Here is a 27,387-nt window from a genome sequence, read left to right on the forward strand (position 1 = left end):
GGAAAAGCAAGTTGGTGGAAACATAGTATTATGTCTACTAAAATACAACAGCAATAAATGTAAAATAAACGTACAATACATTGTCATCTAAAATATTTTTATTTTATATGTTTAAGCAGAAAACATATGATCTTTTATCTATTAAATCGTCAAAATATAATTTTACTATGGATTTTTGAAAAAGCAACAATTGTAGAACTTAAAAATGTAGATTGAGAATGAGACTATATTCACAGATATTTTTCTTATTTGTGGTTTTTATCATTACTGTATTTCACTACATAGGTTGAGAATCACTTTATTATTAGGTATGTATTATTATGGAATTTTGTTAAATTAGAGCAGAATATTTTTTCCTATCTTTAACTCTGACTTCTGAGGTTAGAGTTTTGGTATCATTTTTGATCTAGTTAGCATTTTAGTTAAAACTTAGAAAATCCCAAATTGTACTTTTCTAATAGTCGCAAATTGGATACCTTCAATTTTATTATTTGAATAGCTAACAATTTAAAATACCAATTTACGGTAAAAATTTAAAAAACATTTTGTATACTAAAGCCGTATTACAATATCATGATAAAGGAATTAACTAAAAATTTTAGTTTTTTATTGTATAAAAATTAAAATTCATAAATATGTTAATACCAAAACGCAAAACCACCCATAAGTTTTTATTGAAATCAAAAAAAATATTAAGTGTAAATAAGATGGACGGATTAATTTTTAAGATAACTTTACGATTGCATCTTTAAACAAAAAATAATTATTAAAACGATAATAGAAAATAGTTACTATAACTAATATTATTTGCTGTTATTCAACAATTATTAATTCTAGAAACCAGAAACTTGAAAAAAGTTTATCATAGATCTAAATACAATTTTGAGAGCATTTAAAGTAAAAAATTTGTTAAATTCAGAAACATTTAGAAATCAATTTGAAATCAAATATCATGTAGGTATTATTATTTTTATACATTAAAAAATTGTTTTGTACTCGGGGTGTTAACTTGTAATGTCTATAAATTAATATAAATACCCATGTTACAAAAAAACAATCTGTTTTCACTTTGTTTTTGTTCTTATTTTACATGAAAAAATAACACTTGTTATACTATGGTAGGTAGAAATTAATCAAAATGAATACAAACTTTTAAATATATGATAATTTATTTTTATTTTATTTTTTATCTTTTATTAATTGTATACATAATATATTGTATTTGATGTACTTATCTATCAGTTCTGCTAAAATAATTTGTTCTAGCATCTTACAATATAAAATAAATAGGGAATTTTATTTAGTGATTTTTAATTATAATAATATATAAGTCACTTACAAATACAAAAACATGTATTGTCATTTTTTCTATGCATAGAGTACAATATTGTATAATATTGTCATGACATAATGAGTTGCCTATACAATACTCCTTAGAAAATGACCGATTGGGATCACTTCCAGCAACGACATTATTCAAGGCTGGGCATTAACAAATTCAAAGTTAATTTACATTTTTGATTTTTAATTAATTTCTTTATTAATATTAAAGTGGCAAAAAATATTTTACTTATCTGTTTGTTGTTTAGATTTTTTTGAGTAGAATTTAGAATATAAAGTACATTGAATGAATATAATTTGTCATTGAATCTACTAATAATGCGTATACTTTTAAAAAGAATTTAAAAGTAAACCTTTTTTTATAATTTTGTGCAGGTTATTGTGAAAGTTAATTTTTAAATAACCATTTTATTTTCTTAAAAAAATTAAGTCGACACTCAAAATTTGAGGAGTAAAAATGGTTATTTATTATTTTACGTAATTTTAATTAAAATGCCAAAAATTGATTCTCACAATAACCTAAAAAAAGGCGGATAAATTCAAATCTTTTTATAAACTAGAAATCAGACCATTCAACTGAGGCATAATTTTGTCAGGGTTACTGATTAATATCATGAAATAAATTTACTTAAACCACGCTAAAATTACAGGTAAAAAGAAAATAAGAAAGTCTTTACTCATATCTGATAAGTAATTGAATTTTTTTTTTAACTTGAACTTTTTTTTTAGAAAACCTAATTTTCATTTTCAAAATAATTTTATGGAAAAAAAGAAATCTGCCCAGCCCTGGCATAACTGAAGTACTTACAAATCTTTAAGTAATCTTAAATAAATAGAATAATTTACTTAACAGCTAGAATAAATTAATCTCAAAAAACAGTGTGTTTTAAATGTTAAAAATTTCTCTAACATCGTGAATAGTTTTATTGTGATGAGTTTGCTTTAGTTTCGCCACCAATTGCAATGTGCCCTCAGTCTTTTTGCACATGATGAAATGACACTGTTCTTTCTTTGAAGCAGACCTTCTTATCTGAGCTAGCTGTTTTGCCACCGCTGGGGGTAATATTATTTCCATCATTCTGCAATAAAAAAATTAAAAAATTGTTAAAATATTAAACAAAAAAAAAACTACCACTTCAACGAGATATAGTGTATAATTTGGTAAAAAATTTCCGCACAAGTCAAAATCGCGAAAAACAAACAGTAAAATTGTGAAATATGTTCTAACGGTGAAAACAATAAAAGCGAAGTTGGGAATTCTCCTCGTAGATATTACACAGGTAATTAGGTATTGTAAGAAAACAACGTGTGCATTGTTGCCTACACCTAAATAAAATAATTACAATTTGGTACTTTCAGCTTTTGGGTATCGAATAATTACGTAATAAAGACCATTTAAGTTGGGAAATTGCCCATTATCGTCTACCGAATTCGTCGTCGTCCAATGTACACGATAGAAAAAAGTACATAAGTACATAATATATCAGTTCCAACAAGGTAAATTAAGGTACGTATGTTAATTCTTACATGAATATAAAAATGAGATGTGGAAATTCCTACAGGATAAAAAAAAGGTGAGTTTGTAAATTCGTACACAGCAGAAAAATATATTACACATTATATATAATTGTATTTCATGAATTAATATTATATGAAATAAAGTATAGTTTTTGTAACAAGTATTAAAATGGACGGGTATAAAGTATAAACGATATAAAATATGAATTTTTTTTTATATAATTACGAAATATTTTATACTAAAATGTATGAAAACGAAATATAATTAAATATGATTATATTTTTTCCTGCCTCATAGGTCCTTGCATAGTTACATACGCGCCTTTTTTTGCTATATGTATTAACTTACACATCTCATTTTATGTAAGAGTTAACGTTTATAATTTTTAATTTGCTACTCTCGTGAAGGAACTTACGATTCCCGTATAATTGGGATTGTGCCTGTCATACATTAAGTCGTTATATTATTTATACAATATCCGTTGTATAAATCGTTGATTAATATAACAATCATTGAATTCGTTGAAAGTCTATAGAATAAAAATTTTTAATTTTTATATTTTACACATATATATATATATATTTTAAGTGTATCATTTTTATTATTATCAGGTGTTGTCTTTAATGTTTAGAGTCTGCATTTCTGAAGATCAATCTTTAGAAAAAAAAATATTATTTTGTAAAAAGATTTACTAATATTAATTTTACGATTTTCACATAGGCTCGTATAATTCCGGCCAGGTACATATTATAGGTAAGATAATCAAAATATTATAATGATCATAAAATGAATAATTCATACATTAAATAAAAATATATTTGTCAAGTAAAAACACTACCAGTCACTTTTATTGTGCAGTTTGACCTACGTCCAGAGACACTTTTCGAAAGTCGGTTTCACCTTTGGAACATATAGTTAGGTATCCATGTGATGTGTAATTTAATGGATGAGTAGATGGATAATTTGATGGGTAGTCAAAAAGTAGGTATAATTGGAAGCGCTGTAAAGTGGTTCTATCAAATGTATTTTATATTTTATTTTGAACAACTAAATTAATTATTACCAAACCGCCCATAATATACAACCGAGTGACGGTTTTGGATGTAATTTTTTGTCGAATCAAATTTACACGTAGCCACTGCATGGAAAAGAATGAAGTCATAAGTGCAAATAGAACAATTTTCGGGGAGGAATAAAGTAATGAGGAAATCATATTAAATGCATATCAATAAATGACAATAATTATCAAAGAAATAATCGTTTACCTTTATTTCAACTCTGAAATGTACCTAAATACTTAAAAAATAATTCATAAATTGTGGTTGAAAGTTGACGAAAATTATTAAAAATATAAAAAAAAAGTAATAAAAATCGACTTAAAAATTATTTAAAAAATATTATTAAATCAAAAATTAAAACAATTACAAACAAAGAGCTGTAAAATTGAAATAATTATAGTACCTAATAAAAATTTGTAGAAAAAAGATGCCACACGAGTGGCGAAAGTAAAGTTATGAGCATTTTAAAACTTGTACAATTTTTGTAAATTTCAAAATTATCATAACTTGTTTCAAAATAAAAAATATCAATAAAATCCTGCTATATGTCCCAGATAATTTATAATATACGACCTTTAAATTTTATAATACGTCAACTCATTTTATTTTCAAAAATAATTAAGTAAAATGGATTATAATTAACGTACAATTTGGTATGTTGTAAGTATGTATAAGATGGAGATAACACATGTGGCAGTATAGAAAGTTTTCTTTTACAGTAGGTGAGATAATAATGCATTTATCTAAAAATTAACAGCCCTAATTATGTAGGTTCTAAGACATAAGGTCTTATATTTTATATTTTTTTTCATACACCACATGTTTACCTAATTACTCGATGTAAAATGTATTTATTTATGTAGGTATTTTTATTGTTACTATATTTTATTTTACTTAATACTGCCATTGTTTAAAATAATAATTTAACATAAATTTCAATTCGTCATGGTTTGTTCAAAAAAGGTTTTACCTGATGGGTTTGTTGCCCACCCGCATGGACCGCATCGCCCTGCCAACCTCGCACGCTATCCTCTCGCTACAGTCTTTGCCGTCGATGGACTCGGCGACGAGCTTCGTTAGGGAGGCGAGCTCCTCGGGGGCACGTTTCAGCACCGCCTTGGAGGTGAGAGCGTGTATCGGCAATATCGGTATGAACATGAGGGCGCTGAGGAACACCACCGCTACGCCCACGAATCCGGCCATGGCCACGAACAGAGGCTCCACGCGGGGCTTGGCCGCCGCCTGGTTTTCGGACTTGGGCGGTTCCGGTTCCGACATCGCCGTCGTCTGCTGCACCTGCGGTAACTGCTGCAGCACCTTGTTGTCCAACGGGTAAAAGAAGTAGTTATATCCGGAAATCATGCCATCCGGCGGTCTCTGCGCCGTGTCGCCTGCAAAACGAAGTGGTTTAGGTATTAATGTATTATACGATCGTCACCGCACAGTGACGGAAATTATAGCTAAATAGTATATAGGTACATATTTTTTGTTGATATTTTTGTTTTCGACTCACTCGCAATGGCATTAATTATATTTTGTTGACTGTTGGGTACCGGGTTATACTGTTGAGGAGCTTCTTGGGTAACTATCCGGGTTTGTGATTCGGCAAACTCCTTATTCAAAAATTGAGGCGCTATTTGCGAAAGTAATAACTCGACTTGGCTTTTGGTGACATCGGTTTGGCCAGGGCGGTTCGCCTGATTCTGTGAACAGCAATCAATAAATAATGTCATATTGTGATAATATATAGGTATACACCTAGTAATAACAGGTATATACACGAATAAGAGTGTCGTTTGACTCGGTTATAAACTCTTCGTTAAGTATTATTTATTAAAAATACATATCAATATATCATGTATAAATAGTATATAAAATGTGTAATTAAATTGACTCTCGTACGTTGAAATTGAACGGTTGTTTCGACAGCATTTTTATCTCGTCGGCCGGTGGGCTGTACGGGATATCGTCGGGTATGTATTCTTCGACGTCGATTCGGTCATTAAACACCTTGCGATTCGGTCGTTGCATGTTGCCAATGACGCTGTGGAGGAATTCAGCTCCCGACGGTGCGATGGTCTGGCCGGTACCAACACCGACCGCGGTCGAAAGCAGCGGTAACAGCTGCACGACCGCGAACACGTATAAGACTGCTGTCCGAACAGTTTTTCTACACCTATAAGGACAAGAAAAATCTGTAAGTGAAATGGCTTGCGGAATGCTCAAAGTCGGGTTTAGAGGTACGGCGTGCCGTGTCCAAAAGTTGAGCTCGACCCAACTCTGGAAATTTCCTGGTATGATGGTTGTGAATGATACCACGATGACAAAGGGCAATGAGAATAAGATAAAACGCACACGATACGTAGCTGTACACCCGGTTTTAGGATTCAAGCTACGTAGTTATACTATACAGCGAATGACTCCAGTATAGCATTATCGACTTTCAGTAAGTCACTGATAGTTTAGTCATTTAGGCCAGTAAATACTAAATAAATATTAAGGCCACAGTTTTATTTACTTAGATACAAACAAAATAACCCAGGCCAAAATATACATAAATAGTTAAAAATCGGATTCAATTTACATCGAATCGGATTATCGATCGAATACCAAAAATCAATCATAAGGAAAAAGGCATAATTTGGTTACGTCAGTATGTATCCTTTTGTTTACATTTTTTTTATGGAAACGTGAAACGCTGCATTTTATATGACTTATGAGGGTACCAAATGTTTAATTTATGCATTAAAAACGCGCAATGGCCCAAAATATGTACATATTACATACTGGCTAGTGGCTACTATGGATATAACATAGCGTAATTTAATAATTATAGCATGATTAATCAACTGTATAATATGTGTTGAAAGTGTGATACAGGTGTTTAAATGTTTAAAATGTATATAATTTATAGTTACAACCATAAAAAATTAATTTTGGATTCACATTATTATAACAAGTAACAACGCGCATCATCCTTTAATAACCGGTTGATTACGAAGAGTATCTAATTATAATCAGCGGTTCGTGACAATGATCCGAATCAATTCAAATACATACATAATAAATTTAATTACTTTTAAATAAGTTTATCAAATAGTCAATACCTACTTACGCATTAATATTATACGTACATGAATATAAATGAGCTATTATTATTTTGTAATTAATTATACACGACTGCAGATTGTTTATTATTTATGACTGCAATATACAAGATTTATTATACTTTATCATCTTTGTACTTTTACTCGAAATAACAATAACCAATTACTATTACTATCGATGATACATCATTAACGAAACGTATTTATGAAATTGAATAACGTAAAACCTCATGAATGTACTTCATTTATTAATGTGGATGATATTATATATTTTTGTAGAGTTTAAACATACTTATGTCACTATAAATAATTGTTGTCCTCACTTATATTATGTACCTGAATGCAAGTAAATAATAAGGTAGGTAATTAATTTTTGATAATCGCTATCTGCTATAATTTGCATTTCCCATATTTTATTATTGTATGAGAAAATGTGGTTCTTTATCAAAATAATAATTAAGTGAAAGAGTAATGATTATAATATTGAAATATAATAGCTTCCCCTATCACGCAACAGATAATCATAAAAAAAAAATATTGCATCTTTAGAAAAAATAAGGTTTTTGAATTTAATGAACTTATTAGGAACTTCGTAATCAATCAGAACTGAAAGTGATAACTACCAGTTATATATGAGCCATTAAATAGTACCTATTACAATTATATGTGTTTTTCCTCACTTCTTCTGTTTTTCCAATTACGCTTATTTTGGGTAGTTAATTTGAAATTCTACGCATTTAAAAATCTTGGGCGTATTTAATTTGACGTATGGGTGTAATTTTGCTTCTTGTTTTAAAAGTCTCGGTGGTCTGGATTAAATTAAAAAAATTAACAGAGTATACAGATATACTATACATATAGACACGAGCTTGACGTAGTCAGAACAAACAAACATTACACGAAAAATCACAAATTACGATTATATTATATTATCGTACATGGCTGAAGCGCTCAATTACCTAATCATGAATCATTTTAACATTCGTTAAACTGTAAAAAATCAAGAAAAACCCAAAACGCTCCTATAGAGTCCTAGATGTCGATTATTGATACTATTATTACAGTAATTTTCAGTTCTTTAATTTATTAATTATTTGTCAAGTAGGTATTGTACACAGTCATGTAGCCATATAGGTAACAATACACGTATAGGTACCTAAAAAAAACTTCAGATGACTGAGCGACTGCAGTGCGCATCGTGATGGCACGTGTTCGTATATTATAACATTACTATGTTATCATAATATATATATATAGACGACGGATTGACTATTGCCTATTATATATTTATACTATATTGTTTGCTTGTGGCCGTTGCGAATCGGGAACGTGATTTCTCCTTTATTAACAAGTATAAAAAACGATTCGTCGGAAATAATAGACACCTGTATCATACGTAGTAATTGAATTCTCGCGTGTAAGTACATACGTATTGTGAACTGAAATAGTTTTCGATTCCGATTTCCTCGAGCACATGCTCACATTTTATTGTGCATCATAATATAATACCTAATATTGAATGTACCAATATAATACATTGCAGCAGAAGGAGAGGCGAGATCGCTGTATACCAGTATACCTATGTTATATTATCGAGTCATAAATACGCTCTCTATGTCTGGCCATTCGACGAATGTGCCTTTGTACACTAGAAATTTGACGAATAACAATAAATAATATTATGTTGCTTTGTGATATTGTCCATAGGTATTAAATTGTTGCACCGAGTGCATTTCGCTATTTCTTTCATTTTCCACTTAAGAAACAACACGAAATATTAAAGTAGTTATAGCCTTTGCCCTTTAGGTACGTACCTACAGCAGACATTAATTCTTTACAAATATATTTTTATAAAATATGGGTAGGTAGTATAGTAAGAATTAAAAATAAAGTAATCAGGCCAATCAGGGGCGTAATTTGAGGTGTTGAAGGTTATGCTTATGATGCATATCTATAGAAATGATCAAGATTGCATTTGAAATTGACTATAATTTTTCAGACTCGACAAAAATAATTTTTTATTTGTGATTGCAGGTCTCGGTAAGTCTCTCATAAGTCATAAGTATCGGAAACTATGGCCATACAATTTTACTAACCTATTAATATAAAAACGAGTAGCTTATATAAAATATTTTATTGAGTGATTGAGGATTTCAGGATTTGTTTTGTATACAATGTAGCGATACACTATTAGTCATTAGCTTAGAGAGTACGAAAGTAAAACGATAGTAGTCTTAGTGTGTGCCACCTTACACAAATGATACGACAGTATAATAAAATAGGTTTAATGCATTCGATTGTCCAATGAGGAATAATAAAGACATCTTCGACGGATATGATGGCTAGAAAATAGATTGTGCTATGTGCATTGTCTTTCAATTCATTGCCTGCGAAAATAATTACGCCCAGGAGATGTGTATATAATTATTATTAACTAAATAAATACATCCACAGGTCCCAAGTGGCATCGAGACTGTACATTATTATTATCATTTATTTTCTCTTTTATAATAGGCCACACGAGTTCTTCCGAAACGAATATTGATTTAGTCATTTAACATATACAGCTGCGAGAGGTCAAGTGGTCTGTGGTCAATCTCGCAGGTCTGTTATGTAAATGAAAGCGGCGCAAATTTGATCGCACTACAACGCAAATCAATATATTATAATTATTGTGTTGAATCGAAATGATTGATCGCTTTTTAATACTCCGTGGTGCTAACGCCATAGCAATTTAAATTTATTACCTATATGAGCTGCAGATAAATCCAGCCCCGGAGTTTCAGGAAAACTGATTTTAAAATAAATTGGCGAGCCACAGTTGTTGTGTAAAAAACCGTTTAGAAATGTATGAACAATTTAATCTCGCATTCGCACATATCTATAGATAATCTGGTGCTACGACAATTGAGCGAAAGAAAAAGAGTGAACGTAAATGAGCGAGTGAAAAGAGAGAATACAAAATGAGCGAAAAAATATAATAATATAATATAATTAAAATAAATTATTTGCACATACATATAATTATAAAATTAATACATTTAGATTTCATATTTGTCATACTTATTGAATATTGAATTAATACATTTATACTTGCAATGAAAAATTATACGCGATACCTTTTAAATATTGAAGTGTAGGAATATTAGAATAATCGTCAACAATATTTTTTTATTTTTTGGCAGAAGCATTATATATTTTTTTTTTATTGGACGAACGAATGCCACTATTAATTTGATGTAACCGCATATCCACTAAAGTCTGTTGATTTTGAAGGGCTTTTATGAACTTCCAAATTGTTGGATTACACTACCCTAATAGACAATTGAAGCCTCTATAAATTCAACATACAGGTACGACGACAATGACTCAGATAAGACAAATGATCATAAATGTACTCTTATCGAATCGTTATCGCGGACTTTTCGAATCCTAAAATATTTCACTGTCGTTTCACATTGTACACACATATATTTTTTCGCTCTATATGCTCTGGTTCTTATTTTTATTTGCTCATATTTTAATTCGCTCATTTACGTTCGCTCTTTTTCTTTCGCTCGATTGTCGGGATACCCGATAATCTATCGGTAGGTTTATAGTATGACGTATGTATTGTATAATTATATTCGGAAAGTATCACATACGCCATACGCGGGCGGGAAATTTTTTGAGTAGGTACACATTTAATTTGTTATGATAAACTTATAAATACATATATATGCATACGTTGTATAGCCGTATTCGTATAGGTAGGTACTATTATAATTTATAGATGGAAGAACCAAATACATAAATAACTTTGAAACCCGTTAGCCCTTGCCCTTCATGCCGTACTTTTTAACGTGTATACTTGATACGTTACGAAACTAATATTATAACGTGTTAATTATTTGTATAATTATAATAACAGTTCCGAGCGCGTAATGCGTACATTCAAGATATGGATAACAATACATAATGTGCTCAATTATAACCATACTATAATCAACCGTAGTTGAGAATTAAAAGCGATTACCTATGTATCGACTCAGTTTATTTTTTTATAGTAAACAAAATGTAATGCGATTCCCGGGAAATTCAGAATCTAGTCGTGATTCGACCGCAGTAAATGTTGTAAAAAAAAAAAACAAAGAGCAATATAAATTGAAATTGCCATAAATATAGCGTTCGGCTAGTACAGCTGCAGTAGGTACATTATATAGGTGAATACTGCGAGTACAATACTGCCAGTTCTACCTTCATACAATTATAATATTCGAATACCCATCATTAACAGCTGTGCCGTTATAATTAGGTATGTATGCAAATAAAGAATTCGCGTTTGCCTAAAATTACGTTTAGGCGAGCAGTTCAATGTGGTACCTACATAATAATATACATCATATTTTACAAATTTTATACAGAATATCCCGCGGTTACAAGCTTACAACACGGTTTTAGTACCTATACCTAATTTTCATTTCGCCGTTATTAAAGTCCCACCACAACAGACCGGGTACACCAATATATAACTCGTGACGGGTTCACACGGATTTCGTCCCGTGGGCATAGCGATCGTATTCTATTTTTGAACATTTTTATCCTCTCTATTGGAATCAATCTAATCATCCGCAGAGACGTAAAACACCTCCGACTCGCAATACCTATATAGGCACGTCGAACTAACAAGCGAAACTATCGATAAATCGAACACACACATAGCAGACGACGAAATGGTTTATATACGCATAAATTAATACACAGTGACTAATGAGTCATGACTAGGTGCATTGCATTTAAAAATCGTAAAAACATTTATGTAATTGAACTATTGAAGTGCCAAACACCTGTTCGTACCGCATATATTATTATTCCAACGTCAGTATAAATCTTCGTTTCCGATTTCATTTCATACATATGCCTATCAGATATTTAGAGAAACATTGGGTGTTATACATATTTTAATATTTTTTTTCATTAACACCACACACTGTTAATATGAAAGCTAGATGTTGGAGACATGGACGATCGCAAAAGGCGCAGAAATGTTTAGGACTTAGGGTGAAAACCCCACCCATAGCTTAAACTTTTTATTTTTCTTCCCTTATTTCCGACAGCAAAGGTGGCTCTGTGTGAACATTACTATACCCATAATACTTAGGTTAGCCCATTTACATAGAATAATTTCTGGTATAATAGGACTGAGAACGGAATTTTTAGTTATGTATAAGTTTGAAAAAATTCAATTTATACTATTTTTTTTGCCAACGTTGATGCATATATATATCTAATATTTTTATATTTGAAACACTGACGGCATATAGATAAATAACAAAATCAACTTTGAAATGCATACAAAAAGTTTGATATCTAAAGTAGGAAAAGCGGCTACAGTCGTTTTTTTTTTTGTCAACGATTTTTAAGTCACGAAGAGTCAAAGATACGTTTTTAGACTTTATGCGAGCTTCTATAACCGTTATAGAACAAGGTATAAAAGAATTGCCGAAAAAATAAAAATACAAAATAGTTAACATTTAAAATAAATATAATACGTGATAAAAAAATGTACCTAGTATTTAAATATTTAATATTTAAATATTTAGAAATGTTGACTTACGAGTTACATTATCCAGGAATTGGCATATTATAGCTAATGTAAATAACATATTATTAGCTAATGTGACCATAACTGTTTTTTCCTTTAAAGCGGGATACCTGTAAGTTTTTATAGGAAAACCATATAATTCTGCGTAAAATGCCAACATTAGATATATAGTGAAACACAATAATAATAAAAAATTTTATTTTTATAAAAACACATTTTCAATTTTAAAAAAAACTTAAATTTTTTATATAAAAAATGAAAACAGAAAACGTAGGTAATATATTAATAGTAATAATAATTAGAGCTAGGATTTTGCATTTTTTTTTCTTTAAGTGCTATACAGTTCTAACCAAAAACTAAATTTGTTACGTGATATATTTAGAATGTGTCATTTTTATTTTGCATTTTTGCATTTCTTGTGTTAAATGCATTTCATTTCATTTTTAAACTCATTTTTACAAATATTACGTTCATTTTGTGTGTTTAGACTAATTTTTGTTTATTTTAAGTTCTTTTTATATATGTTGTATAGCTAATCTCAATTAGTACCTATAGTAGTATAGTACCCTTATAAAAATAGTACCTTTGAACTTATATCGACAACATACCATAATATTATCACTGTTATACCAGTTGTTGATACAATTATTGTCACCTGTCAACGAATGGGGAAAATTGTAACTATATTTATAAAATAATATTAAAAATATTTTAAAACTGGAATATTTTTCGGCAAACTGAGTTGTCGGCGAATTCGACAAAGTGGGTTAAATCGAAATAGTAATAAAATTAATTGTTGATTGTACGATGTACGGTGTTTATCAACTAATCATAAAAAAAAAACTCATTTTGTTATTTTCTTTTTGGTCGTCGAGCTCAAAAAGTGTTCTTGAATTAGTATCATACAAAAATAATTAGTTATAATTACATGATACATAGATACAAAATTGCTATGTAATTGCCTTACAGAGTCCCCGAGAGCCTCATGACTTATTATTTTTCGTCACTTACTTAAATGCTTAATTTAAAATAATGCAACCTCCTATATATTAAGTATGTAACGTACTAAATCGTTCGATATCTAAATAAATTATATGGAAACTTGCATGCACGTTAATCGATTCTCAATCGTATTAATTTCATAGATAAGTGGTTAGTTATAGTTAATAGTTATAGTTTTTAGTTATTTGTGTTCTCAATCGTTCGGTCAAAAAATATGACGTTTTTAATCTTTCAATAGCCATAACTGGTTGTAAAAATTGTAAACCGTTGATTTCTTGAACCGTGTATGAAAGTACCTTAATCAAATTGTACCTATTACAGTACCTATTTACGAACGGCAGAGACAAGATTGAGCATAAAACACCTTTTTTTGCGACACGATTGAGCAAAATTGTCTGCGAATCAAAAGAAATCGAAATGTTGCCTTTTTCAATTTTGAGCTAGTGTATTATACAAAAATATTTAATCATATATAGTTATAATAATTCAAAATATAATAAGTCAAAAAAATAACATGATTGCATAGTCAATAATAGAGTCGCATTATAATATTATGTAGATCTGTTTGATAATAATGATGATTATTATTACAATAGTTATGCTTATGAAAATAATAAAACCAAAATATTTATAAATCAATAATAGCCAATAATATAGTCTGCCTATCGTGAAGTTAAAATTTATAACAATAAATTAAATTGATATGCCTTGGTATCTGTTTCCAAGTTGGCTTAAATATATTAATAGAGATTCCGCATTCTTACGGTTTAAAGATACCTAGGTCGAAAGCTTGAATATTAGATCCGGAACTAATTTATTAATCGATAACATTGTCGATAAAGATGGGCTTACGGCTCATAATATATATATATATATATATATATATGAGTATCACGTATATATGCCCAGTGTGCAATGGAAGTACCATAAAGTTGCCCCCATGTCGAATATGTATGCGATATCTCACAATCGTTTAAAATTAATAATAGTTTTTATGTCGACGAATAATATCGCTTACACATCTGTAAAATGATTTCCCCGGTCATGTCACGAATAAACACTAATGCGATGATATTCCTGCGATATCATATTTTATCTGGGGTTTATACGCCATAGACCGTTTTCATCAGAGGTATATTTAAAAATGCCACCACCGATGGTGAGCGATAGGGCTGGCGACAACGATCGCCGACGAGTGATGATTGCTCACTAGGTACTCAGTCTTCACTATTGACTATTGGTTTTTCAGCTTTTGCCGTTGCCCGTTTTTCAATTCTTTGATCTTTAATTTGTTTGTGATCGTTGTTCAGTGAATTAATTGGTTAATTCTCGAAAGGAAAAACAATGGCGGTAATGAAACAGGTAAATATTTCAATTTTTATTTTTTATTAACGTTTTAGAGGACATTTACGTCATGTAGGTGTTATGAAAATGTTCGATCGATACGTGCAAATGTGTTGGTAATATACTGTAGTTATACTTATATACATGTATGCGCTAATATTGCAATTTGCGAGTTTATAGGACGTATATCTAGGTATATCAAGCAGATATATGTAATAGTCAATAAATTAAATGCATTCTCAATGAGTATAGGTTAGGCTTGGCATGGTGTATTGGTTTAAGATACGCGAAGAAAAAAAAATACATCGTTGTTATTATATAGTTTTGTATTCGCTGCAAATACTGCGAATATTTTCGTTTTCATTTTTACTCTTTCTATACCATTCGATTTTAGATCTGACTCGGTGACTATATATTTATGTTATTTTTGCACGTAATGTTATTAGGCCAACCGGCGAGTGAAATCTTTTATTGGATGACGTGCACAGGAAATGCACGGCGAAACCCGTTTGATTCAGTTTGTTCTAAATCCAACAAATTTTTTCGGTTTGGCATCAATCCAACACGAATAGAAAGGAAAACAGACTACTACGAATCGATCGAACTCGAAACGCGAAAACTGATATTATTACCACAAAAGTTTCCCGTCCGGTTAAGCCCGGTTTTGCACGTCGGCCGATTTCTGTGATGTAGAGGATGTGATTAAGCACCAATTTCGATTTTAATTTAAAAGCAAAACAGTTCTCAATAAGTCGTCATATTCGATCGATGTATTTCATACGCACTCACCGTGGTATCGATGATATCGCATTATTAGGTAACGCGTAAGTACAATTCACTTTGGTGTTAATAAATCAAACATTAATATAAAACTCTGGATGCTTCAACCAAAAAACCTACTTATATCCAACATTCAAACTACAATATTTGTTTATCACCCAGTTGCGATCTTTATTTTACTATAAAATTATATGTATTTATTACTATTATTGTGGCACACTAATCTAGAACACGTACTAAGTGAACGTACAAAATACCATATGGTACATTGGTACCAACGACAAAACGTGTATACGAGTGCACAACTTAACATTGATTCGAATGAGTGCCCGAGTATTTTGCATAAATGGTATTTAAATACTAAATTCAAAACTATACACTTACAGAAACTGAACACTTAATAACACTAGAATAAAAAACGCGTAAATTATTTCTGTTGTTTAGACAATATATATACAACAACAATAATAATATTTAATATAAAATTAAAATTATTTAAATATTATTCATTGGATAATCATTTTAAAATTAATTCTTCTCATATAAACAAATAAATAATTAGGTATGATTGGTCCTAAATAAAGTGATATTTAAAATGAATATATATATATATTTTTTTTTATTCATCTAAATCCCGGCTATGGCTATTAGCTAATTATAGGGGGAAACGGTTGATTTGAAACACGTATTTGTATGTGTGGCAAGGATGTGTTGCTAAAAAACCCGAGTGGTCACCCATCCGAGTTCTAGCAAGTAGCAACGACGGTCGATATATTGTATACGCACAGAGCGTTGCCACAGATTGAGCGTACGACCGCTCCTCACCAAGCCACCAAAATAAATATTATTTCTATAATAATAGTTATTCATAATTTAAATTTCACAATTCGTTTTTTTTCTAATTTCCAAATAATTATAATAATATAGATCGTGCTGCCCGAATTATTATTATTAAATAATTAATATACGATCGTGGTCTGGCCGTGCGTCTTACAGCAATTGTATACAATGTTTCACGATGACCTAGCTGAAACGGAAGTACCTAATTATTCGTGTATGTAAATAATGTATTTATTAAAAAATACAATATATATCTACACCATAGATAAATCGTTTAAGTGGAGTAGTATTGCGCTGTAGTAGGTGGGCATAGGTATATAATAATATAACACATGATTTTCAGTGAATAAAATCCGTCACACGCGTGCACAATAGAAATCAATAGAAATCTAACTAATTAGTAATTGTCGTTTATATCGTTATGATTCAGCCAAGCCACTCATTACAAGCCTAATGAAGTATAATTTTAATCTATACAATTTTTGCCGATGACGACGCATTATTTAAACCTTAAACGTTTGTTCCGACAGTAAAATTTGTTTATCTTGTAGGTACACGTATTTCGTATGGTTGCCAAAATATCAGATGATTGTTTATTTTTAACGTGTATCGCAGCATCGCTGTTACAAAAAAATATAATTGTCAACTTTGAAGTATAATTATTTATACTTTATTATTTTCTAAAATGTCTGGAGTATAAAATTTAGGATTTTGATCCATTCGTAATCTTATTTATTTTTCCAAAAGTTTATATTAAAACATATTATGTTAATTTACTGAGTTCTTATTTTCTTAAATGCATTTTTCTATCATTTTTTAAATTCCCAATTTTAATCCTACAATAATTTGTACAATTCAAACATGACGAAGTTGGTAATTCATAATTTAATTTAAAATTAACTTTGAAAATCAGACTATTATTAGAGCCAGCTTGTTACCCGGATACGTTCTACATAATGTGTTCTATAGGTTTATTGCAGTCAGCCGTGTTATAAAGAGAAAAGTATAGGTAAATGTATAATAATATGACGGTATTTTGGTGACATGAAAGTTGACATTAGGATAAGGTATAAAAAATATGAAATATGAACATTAGTGTGTCAGTTCTGGAAATCTTATCACTACCCGTATGCGTACATGGTTTATTTTAGCTACGAGTCAAACTTACATTTTCAACTACTCAAACTTAATATTTTTCAAGAACTTTTTTTAAACTTAAGTTCTAAGTAGAACTTTTGAATTTTTTCGAACTTTAAAAAATATATCCATGACAAATATTATAAAATAAACGTAATAGTAAAAAGTGGGCAAGTAGGTAACCGCTCTGTTGTTCAGTAGGAGTCGAGGGTACCTCGTCATTGAGTAGGTCACTGTAATGAATGTGTTAAATTTGAATTCAATGATAAATCATATACGAAAAACGAATTGCATCCGAAAAACAATTCCAAGCGGTGACTTATACTACTATTAGTATGTATTTTATTTTAATTGCTACTAATGAAATATAATTTATAGGTATTTAATATTTATTAACTTATATGCTATTTGTACACATCGATGGATTGGTTGGTTAGAATAGTTAGAATGAGACCTTAGTATATGTAGAAAGGGGCATTACGACGGGTGGCTTGAGCGCCCGAATATTGATGGAAAGTTGGGATAGTAAAGTTGGAGAGTAAATTTCGAAGAAACTTTCGGTTAGTGTCTTACGGTTAGCTTTTGTTACGAGTATATAAAATGTAAAGAATTATTATAACCCATATAAGTAGTTAATACAAGTGTTATTTTTATTTTTTTGTAGTATAAGCTATTTATTAATTATTATAATATACCTATACTGTTATAATTATAATAAATATTATTATTGTAAATGGAGTTGATTTCCGTAATAAAGATTATTATTATTATTATATCAGTTTTTGAATTACATTAATATAAGAAAATCGATCGATCTCTCGGATCCTGACAATACTGTAGAACTTTGGCATAACAGACTTTAATTTATAAATCAGATTTTGATTGATAATCAACTTTACTTTGTTTTAATCTACAAATAGTTTTTAATATTCAAAAAAGTGTTTGGTTTATAATAAAAATATAAATGTTAATTGGCATTTCAATTAAAAAAACAAATATTAAAAAATCAGAATCTGTTTAGAATATAGTTACAAATAACTACTTGTTAATGAACAGAATCCGTTTTGTCATGTGATTAGAATACCATATTCTTGTATGATAACTGCGAACTGCAAACTGCAGTCACCCTCAAGGTATGCTAGACTTGCATATTATGCCATATTGTTGTATGGGATATGGGATATTATAATATATTTCGACAATGTCTCCGACTTTTTTTTTTGCTTATTTGCCGAAATCAGAAACATTTTGGGTTAAAATGTCAAAATTATAATATGTTTATGACATATTATGATATATAACAGTCCTAAGTTTGGACCCCACCAGTGGCCTTATATATCATTAATATGTTAATACCAACTAGACAGATATTAAGTAAAGTTTAAGCTTGTTAAACAATTTATAAATTATTAATATGTGACGTGTGCGTATGTTACGACTTACGGGCAAAATAGAAAATTCCGGAAATGTGAAAATGATAATTTTGTAACTCCAATATTTCCTACAATGTCCAGACATTGTAAAGAAATGATAGGACCAAAAAAATTGTATATCCCGTGTCCTTGCATCCCTATCATACCGAACAGTACCTACTATTTATCATTTATATCTGCACATCAGAATGAGGGCGTTGAGCTTGTGTAGAACTTAAATTAGTAATTACTAATATACATTTACAATAATTTACGAATATGTAGGTACTTATACATTTATAATATACTCGATATACCTCTAAGTTCCACTAAATGTAACTTGATATAGGTACATTTTCAGATATGCCTATACAGACGAAATATGATACTTATGACACTATTTAATATGAAACACAAGACAACTCTTAAATATGCCCCTCATGGCGCAATATAGGTTATATTATGTAGAATTTTAGAAATGAATATTGTAGATATTGATTTAAATACTATCATGAAATATAAGTAGAACAGTAGATACCAATAAAAATATATTATATAATATAATAATAAATAATGAATACAAATTATAATATATTAATTAATTATAATATTGTTTATTATGTACCTACCTATTATGTATTATATGTATATAAAAACTTGTAGATGACATTATTATGTCTTACTAATAAACTACTATATTTAAAAAGTAATAACCACGTTCTTCAATTAATGATGAACCATTTGAAAAAAAAACAATAAATCTAAAAAAAGAAGAAAGTGTGTGGGTGCACTCCGCATCATTGTACAACTAAAAACTTTAAAAAGCTGAACTTTAACATTATAATATAGGTACAAATGTTTTTATAATTAAATTCATTGTTTGAATTTAAAAAGATGGTTGTTTAACACTTTTAATTATTTTAACCTGGGCTCACGCCCGTTTATTCAATAAATAAATAAATAAATAAATAAACACTTAACAATATGATGTGTACCAGGTGATTCCTTTATCAAGAGAACACTCATTAGGCACTTTAAAAACTATTAAAGATTTAATTTAAATTTCAACTTTCACATAACATTACAAAAGAAGATTTTTGAAAAAAAATTATATTTTTTAAATTCTTACCAAAGCAGAATATTTTTCCGAGCATTGCGGTAATACATAAATAATCGAATTTTAGAAGAATTTTTCATGAGTTATAGTAGTTTACCTAAGCATTGAAAGTATTGAGTGACACAGGGGCATGTACTCCTCAAGATAATGGTCCACCACTTTCAGATCATCTAAAGTTGAAAATTTTATAACTTTGAAATAATGAGTGTTCGTTGATAAAAAAGATAACTAGGATTATAATTAGTATGCATTCAAATAGGTACAAATGTTTTATGTAATTTAATTATAATACATGCATTTTAAATGTACTTTGAGAAAATCTCTAAAAGACATAATTATTAGATTATTAAATATCGATTCTCATCAACAGTTTAGTAATGATAAGATAAATTAAGACATTTCAAAATAAATTGTTTTAAGCCAAGCATGGTCTATAATCGATATACATCCAATTTCCAATCATTTGGCTATATAAAATGAATAAATATGACTTTTATTATACCACAACCCCATAAAAATAATTTGGATCGTAAAAACCTTATAAAAACAATTATTTTTTTCCCTCTAATTTCTATCCAATTGAAAATTATATTATCTATATTCATTTATCCGTAATTATATATCGTCGTAGGAAAATAAATATGTTTTACAAAGTAATCTGTGTTGTCGAGGTGTTCATAGTTTACGCATATTAAATTAAAATAACATGTGATAAAAATTAAATTATATTATTCTCATTATGTACGAAAGACATGCAGTGAAAGACGCGCAGACGCGCATTGTCCAATATGTTTTAACTTATATAACTTATAAAAATAACAAACAAACCATCGTTTGAAACGTTGAGTTAAATTATCAAATAATTTTTATTGTAAAAATTACCTACGGTTAAAATACATAATATTTTTAATTTAACATTTCGAACAAAAATCCGAAATAAACATAAATACGAACTCGTGCATTTCATAAAACGGTTATAATCATGAAAACAATTTACAAAAACTAATTTAAGCATTTGAAAACATACGTACACAGTTCTTAACATACACATATATATATATACATATTAAATTGACTTAATTTTCAAAAATAATAATAATTTGTTGGAAGGTATTAATATTTTTATGCATTTTTGTTTTTGTAATTGTTATTATTTGAGAAATTTTAAACGCCTTGTCGCGACTGAGGTACAAAAACTATACAGTTTGTATCTTATACATTTCAACATAATTACTAAAATCGTTCAAAAGAAATTTCGTTATTTTTATATATCCGTTTAATTATCTAATTTCGTTGAAATGAATTTATTACTACAAAAGAATTGGTACATTTTTAAGATTTTTCAAACTTTAAAAGTACAAGAGCGTATAAAAAAAGTTGTGCATTTCATGTATTTTCGATTGTTTTAAATTTATATGGGAACAATAATAATTATTTTGAATTATCAATTGAAAAATGTAACTATGTAATTAAATCAAAATTCTGGCCATTACAATAAAGTATATACTATTGTACTATATCACGCAGATATCAAATTATGCGTAAATAAGCACCGGTATATTTGTATACAAGTAGTAATATACTCAAGTATATTTATGGATATTAATATTATAATATTATGATATAGCTTATGATGTTGTATATACTTACAGTTGTGTCATTTTGTTCACAATCGCATGAATGCCAAAAACGATACAGAAAAATCTCTTCGCGAAAAAAGTTCGTTTTGTCTCGGCAGATAAAAACCCCCCTCAAAAAACAAAAAAAAAATTATCTGAACGATATACGACCGTCGCTGATAATAAAACCAAGGAATCCGTTAAGACTTGTGCCGTGTGATGTGTTCAGACGCCAAACGCATCGCAGGTAGGTATACACGAGCGGAGTGTGTGATTATTAAGCGTGGGTGCACGACGATACAGCTACCTAGGATAGTGTCTTTCGAACGTTCACCGGTCGACTGAAGACGCTCGTCCGGCAGAACGACTACATCGTATATTATCATAATACATATATAAACAAATATATATGTGTATGCGTGTGTGCATTAAAACCTTTCATCCGAAACCGGCGCGTGTTGGTACTTGTCTTACGACGCAGCCGCCGCCGCTACAAAATGACGTGTGAGTAGAGATACACAATATTATAATATATACTGTAGGTACCTACGATGTACGACTATTATGATTATTATTATTTTATGGATATTTTAGATACATAATATAATTTTATATATACATACGCGCGCGCATTTATCTGGGTCAAGCATCGTGCCGGACGTTCGATTCGGAACCGGTTCCGTGACACTGTGGCCTATAAAACAGATTTTTTTCGGATGCGCCCAAACGATCTTTTGGTTTTCACGTGTATGTATAGGTGTGTGATATTATGGATTCGTATGATATATTTATATTACAGCCTTAATCGCTTTAGAATTGATATAGACAATAATTAATATTCGTCATTTCCCACGCGTAGCAACCGCGTTTAACGATATGCGGACGTGAGCTGATGACAACATAATAAGGGCCCCCTACTGAAATACACAATCGAAAATTGAGAGGCTCAAGCCCCCCCCCCAAATTTGTTGTTTTAAGTAGAGGTCTAAGTCCCCTGGCTCTTAAAAATATAAGGTGCCTAAATGCCTTATAATTTTCAAAATATTATTTTATAACAATTTTTAAATTAAAATGTATTAGGTACAAACAAATATTTCTTGCTGAAAAATAAATGTGTACCATCGATTTTAATGACTTGTTGATAACTTTGGTCGATCATGATTATTAAAGCATAGCGTTTGCTTATCAGTATTGCAGTCATCCTCGTCGCGCAGTTCTAGTTTCGATAAAAATACGTAATATATTATATTTATATAAACTATTCTTAACTAATTAAAGACAATTATTTTTTAACTGAACTTTGAAAAAAGCAAACTTATCATTGACCAATATATAAGTTAAATACTATATTTTAAATTGAGTTGATACATTTTCAAGATTTTTTGAATTTACTAGCGCACCCTCGGCTTCGAAAACGCCCTGATTTTTGTACAATTAATTTTAATCAATTAAATTCTTTGAAAGACTTTATCTACAGATACGCATAATAATTGGCTATTATTACAATATCAACATACTTACTAATTTCATACTACAAATAATAATTGTATAATTGGAATAGCAATAATATAGCCTGAGCCTCATAGCCATATATTTATTTTATGACTTTTTAATAATAAGTAATTTTTTAAACGGAAAAAAAACGTTATATTCTCGGAGGATTTGAATTTTGCAGTGTTTACGATTTATTCAAATATTTATAAGCTTCTACAGATAGGTTTAACAGTTAAAATTACGTAAAGCTCGGCCACGCAACCTGTGAGTGCTCTCTTTCTGTTATATGCAAAAAAATGACATGAATGCGATCTGCAGACTATATGAGGTTTCAAAATTTATTCAATTATCTTTCTATTATAAATATTTAGAAAGATTTGGTGAATAAAATAAATAATAAGGATACGGATTATTGTTGATAGCTTTCCAAATAAAAACCGACACATTGTACATTTGTACTAAAATAAACATGTTCTGCAGAAGTCTGAGAAATTATTCATAAATATAGGTATAATACATAATAATATATTATACCTATTTAGTATATGTATTTACGTATAGAGTTAAAGCTATACCTAAAAAAATATGGTAAATAAAATAACATTTTGGTAGTACTATTTTTTTTATAGTTTTTCTTTTAGTATTAGGTTTTCAAGCCATAATCATGCAGTATTGCAAAGTTGTTTTTAGTGTATTTTGTGTAATTTCGTATATTATTTTAAAACTGATGATGCATATAATCCTCTAATTTTGATTGCATTCAAGTACAGCGTACATGTATATATTTCATTTCACAGTTGTTTATAAGACGACGCCATACCATCATACAAAATGTTAAAATTTGTTAAATTATCTATAGTTGATGGCATAGGTTTTTTTTTTATATTATAATTTTAAAATGCACTTTTAAACCTTTTAGATCAATTTAATAGACTAGTTGCACCAGCTATAGTAAATATTAGAGATCGTGAACTAAGATTTACTTTTGAGATCAAAAGTAAATTGATACATATAGTTCGTTGTACCTCAGCGTTGTATCAATGAATATGTTTTGTATTTCAAAACACGAATTTCCAACACGATATTATTCTCTTTGTAGTATAATTTCACGTTCACGTGGTCTACATTCCTTGGCTTTTCATAACATAATAAGAAAATATTTATCTTTTTTAAACATTTCGAACCATATATGAGTCGATTAAGTTCAAATTGTAAGTATAAGTATGTATTATAGTTCCAAAAATAACTTTAGTTACCTAGGTATATTTGTTAAATCAAAATATAAAAGTAATATGTATGTAATTGTAGGTTCTGGTATATACTATTACCATAATACCATGTATGTAGATGGTATATCTACTATATAATATACTACGAATACTTATATTATGTTATTAAAATAATATTATATTTATCATCAGAGCGTAAAAATGAAATTTTTTCGTATTTACACGATACCGGTGGATTTTACTTTTTAATGTCTTGTTATTTGCCGATCGCATCTGTGTCATTTTACACATAGTTATTATTGTAGCTGGCGCACTTGTAGCTGTGCAGGTTTCAATTATAGATAATATACAACTAAAAAATAATATTATAATGTACCGTCATGAAGTTAATACATTTCACAGTATTGTGCCCGTTGTGTGCAGCTGACTTGGCTGGAGTGAAAATATGTGCTGTGTAATATATTATTTTATATTTAGCGGTATAAAGATATGAATAAATAAAAAAAATAATCCAAATTACGAATTATAACGAAATTTATTGTCCATTATATTTGTAGTCATTTGTCAGACTGTCTCAGGCCTGAGTTATTATAATTGTATGTACAGTGTTATATTATAGAACACGGATTTTTATGCAAAATAGTATCACATTATGTATGCCATAATTATGATGTGTAATAAAAATCGTGAACAACCATAAACAAAATATAATATGCAAACAATTAAAAAAAGATAATAATACCCTCGATATTACCTAAACAAAAATATATTCAATTAGATTGCTTATTTGATAATTATTAATATTCTATAGTCATACTAATAATTTTAAAAACCATTTAACAAATTAATTAAGTAGATACTTAATGTGAAATAAAATTGTTTTTCACTGAAATTGCTCTACAAGTATTTGAACAAGAAAGTTAATTTTCTGTTAAAAATATTAAAATTGATATTAGTTCACCGATAAACGAAAGGTGCGAAGTCGAAAAACTGTATTATTAGAATTTTCATTTTGATGAAATATTTTTTTTGTCACTCCTGCACGCTGAGAGCTTAGTTTTCGATGACAATTGAAGCGTTGGAAAACAACATTTTTCGTCCTGCGGGTGGTAAAGAGAAAATCCTAAAAAATTCTCGGTGTATCTGTTTCACAACCACACATTGAAATCTATACCACGGTCCTTACAAAACAAACTTTTGGTTAAATTTTAAATTCATAGTATAAGGTAGATACTTGCATGGCGCATATACATTTTTCTTTCGTGAAATTGTTTTATTAGAATAGTGTGGTTGTTGCATTAATTCCTGCATTACCTTTGGTGTGATCAGTGAACTCAGAGGTGTGACAAATATAGGTAGTGTATATATACTATTACATATCTGTAATAAATTTTAAAAACACTTTATTAGTAGGTATATACAATTGTATAGAAATCCACTCTCTACAGTTATTATATATATTAATGTCATTGTCTATGGGACATCTTAGAAAATGATCATGAAATAAAATAATTATAAAAATATGTTTGATTGAAAGTTTTACGAAAATGTGTGTTACTTAATTTTTTGTCCCTGTAACTTTTCTTCTGTCATACTATCTTTACATTGATAAAAGTGCAATTGATGGATTCCAAGGCTCCAAGCACATATAGCGAAAAAAAATGTATCTCAGTAATTTGCGTATAGGTAAATTTACAATATGTAAATACGTACAAACTGTATTTATTATTTATATAATATGTAAAGTTCGAATTCGTACGCACTAAAAATGTTTTTATAACAACTTAGAACGCCGACTAGATCCACTTTGCTACCAGAAATCTTTGAAGAACAAATAAAAATACAAAAATCATTGTAAAATCAATAATTCTCATAGCTCCGATCAGAATCTACAATGAAAATGGGTGGGTGCAATCCTGGACTCTATAATTACACGCATAGGTTAGGTATCTACCTAGACAGTTAGGCATATTATCGACATATACAGTATAATATGATTATACTCTTTAGTCTATAGTTACCAAAATAATAAGTACCCGGGCACGTGCCACACAATTATTCAATATATTATATTATGATAGGTATGCGTTTGCGTAATTGCATGATACAATCATATTGAAACGATAGGAAATTCCTAATACTTACGCCAATTATATAAAATAGCCTTTTAAACATTTTGGGAATTCATTAACCTGTTACCCTAACCAATACGTAGTACGTAGTAGGTACCGGGAATTGGAATGGCACATAAATTATATTTTTCAACATTAACTGTTGGTGTACTTAAACAAAATAATTATTGATATTATTAAAATATAGATATTTATTTATACTATCTCAGGATCTCATAAAGAATACCTCCGGCCAATCTTAAAATAATATAATTTATGCAGTTATCATTTATCTGATTGAGTATTTTTGTTATATTATATAATTACAAATTAATATATTTAATATGTTTATTATTATTATTTTAAACTTGTATTTATTTTTTAAATATTACCTATATTCTTTATATTTTATAAATTAAGTGTGATTTCAATTACCTATATGAATATTCAAATTTTAAGTAATTTTTTAAATATAATATATTTCATTAGATATTTATAATAATTATTTATTTTTTATAAGTTTAAGTACCTACACCGAAAATAGACAAAGGCAGCAAATATTGAAAAATACAATCTATTTGACATTTTAATTCTGGAAATTAAAAATATTTTTTTTTATGCCTACATCCTAACGTTATGGTTGTATGGTGCATGTACATTAAACATTTTATATTTTGTTGATTATTTGATTAT

General features: G+C 29.1%; 2 protein-coding genes across 2 annotated transcripts in view; one reads left to right on the forward strand and one right to left on the reverse strand.

Moving 5' to 3' along the window:
* Nucleotides 1-1,323: 1,323 nt before the first annotated feature.
* On the reverse strand, nt 1,324-22,265 carry LOC111041447. The gene is made up of 5 exons (XM_022325721.1): nt 21,892-22,265; nt 5,821-6,094; nt 5,432-5,621; nt 4,889-5,309; nt 1,324-2,420 (listed from the first exon to the last, which is right to left on the reverse strand). The coding sequence occupies exons 1-5, from the start codon at nt 21,900-21,902 to the stop codon at nt 2,228-2,230; spliced, it is 1,089 nt and encodes a 362-aa protein (XP_022181413.1). The 5' UTR covers nt 21,903-22,265; the 3' UTR covers nt 1,324-2,227.
* LOC111041446 overlaps nt 14,284-27,387 on the forward strand; it is a 99,362-nt gene continuing 86,258 nt past the window's right edge. The window contains exon 1 of the mRNA XM_022325720.1: nt 14,284-14,973. The gene's annotated coding sequence lies outside the window, so the exon portion shown is untranslated. The remainder of the gene's footprint in view (nt 14,974-27,387) is intronic.

This window comes from Myzus persicae, unplaced genomic scaffold, assembly GCF_001856785.1.
Source record: "Myzus persicae strain clone G006 unplaced genomic scaffold, MPER_G0061.0, whole genome shotgun sequence".
Classification (NCBI taxonomy): domain Eukaryota; kingdom Metazoa; phylum Arthropoda; class Insecta; order Hemiptera; family Aphididae; genus Myzus; species Myzus persicae.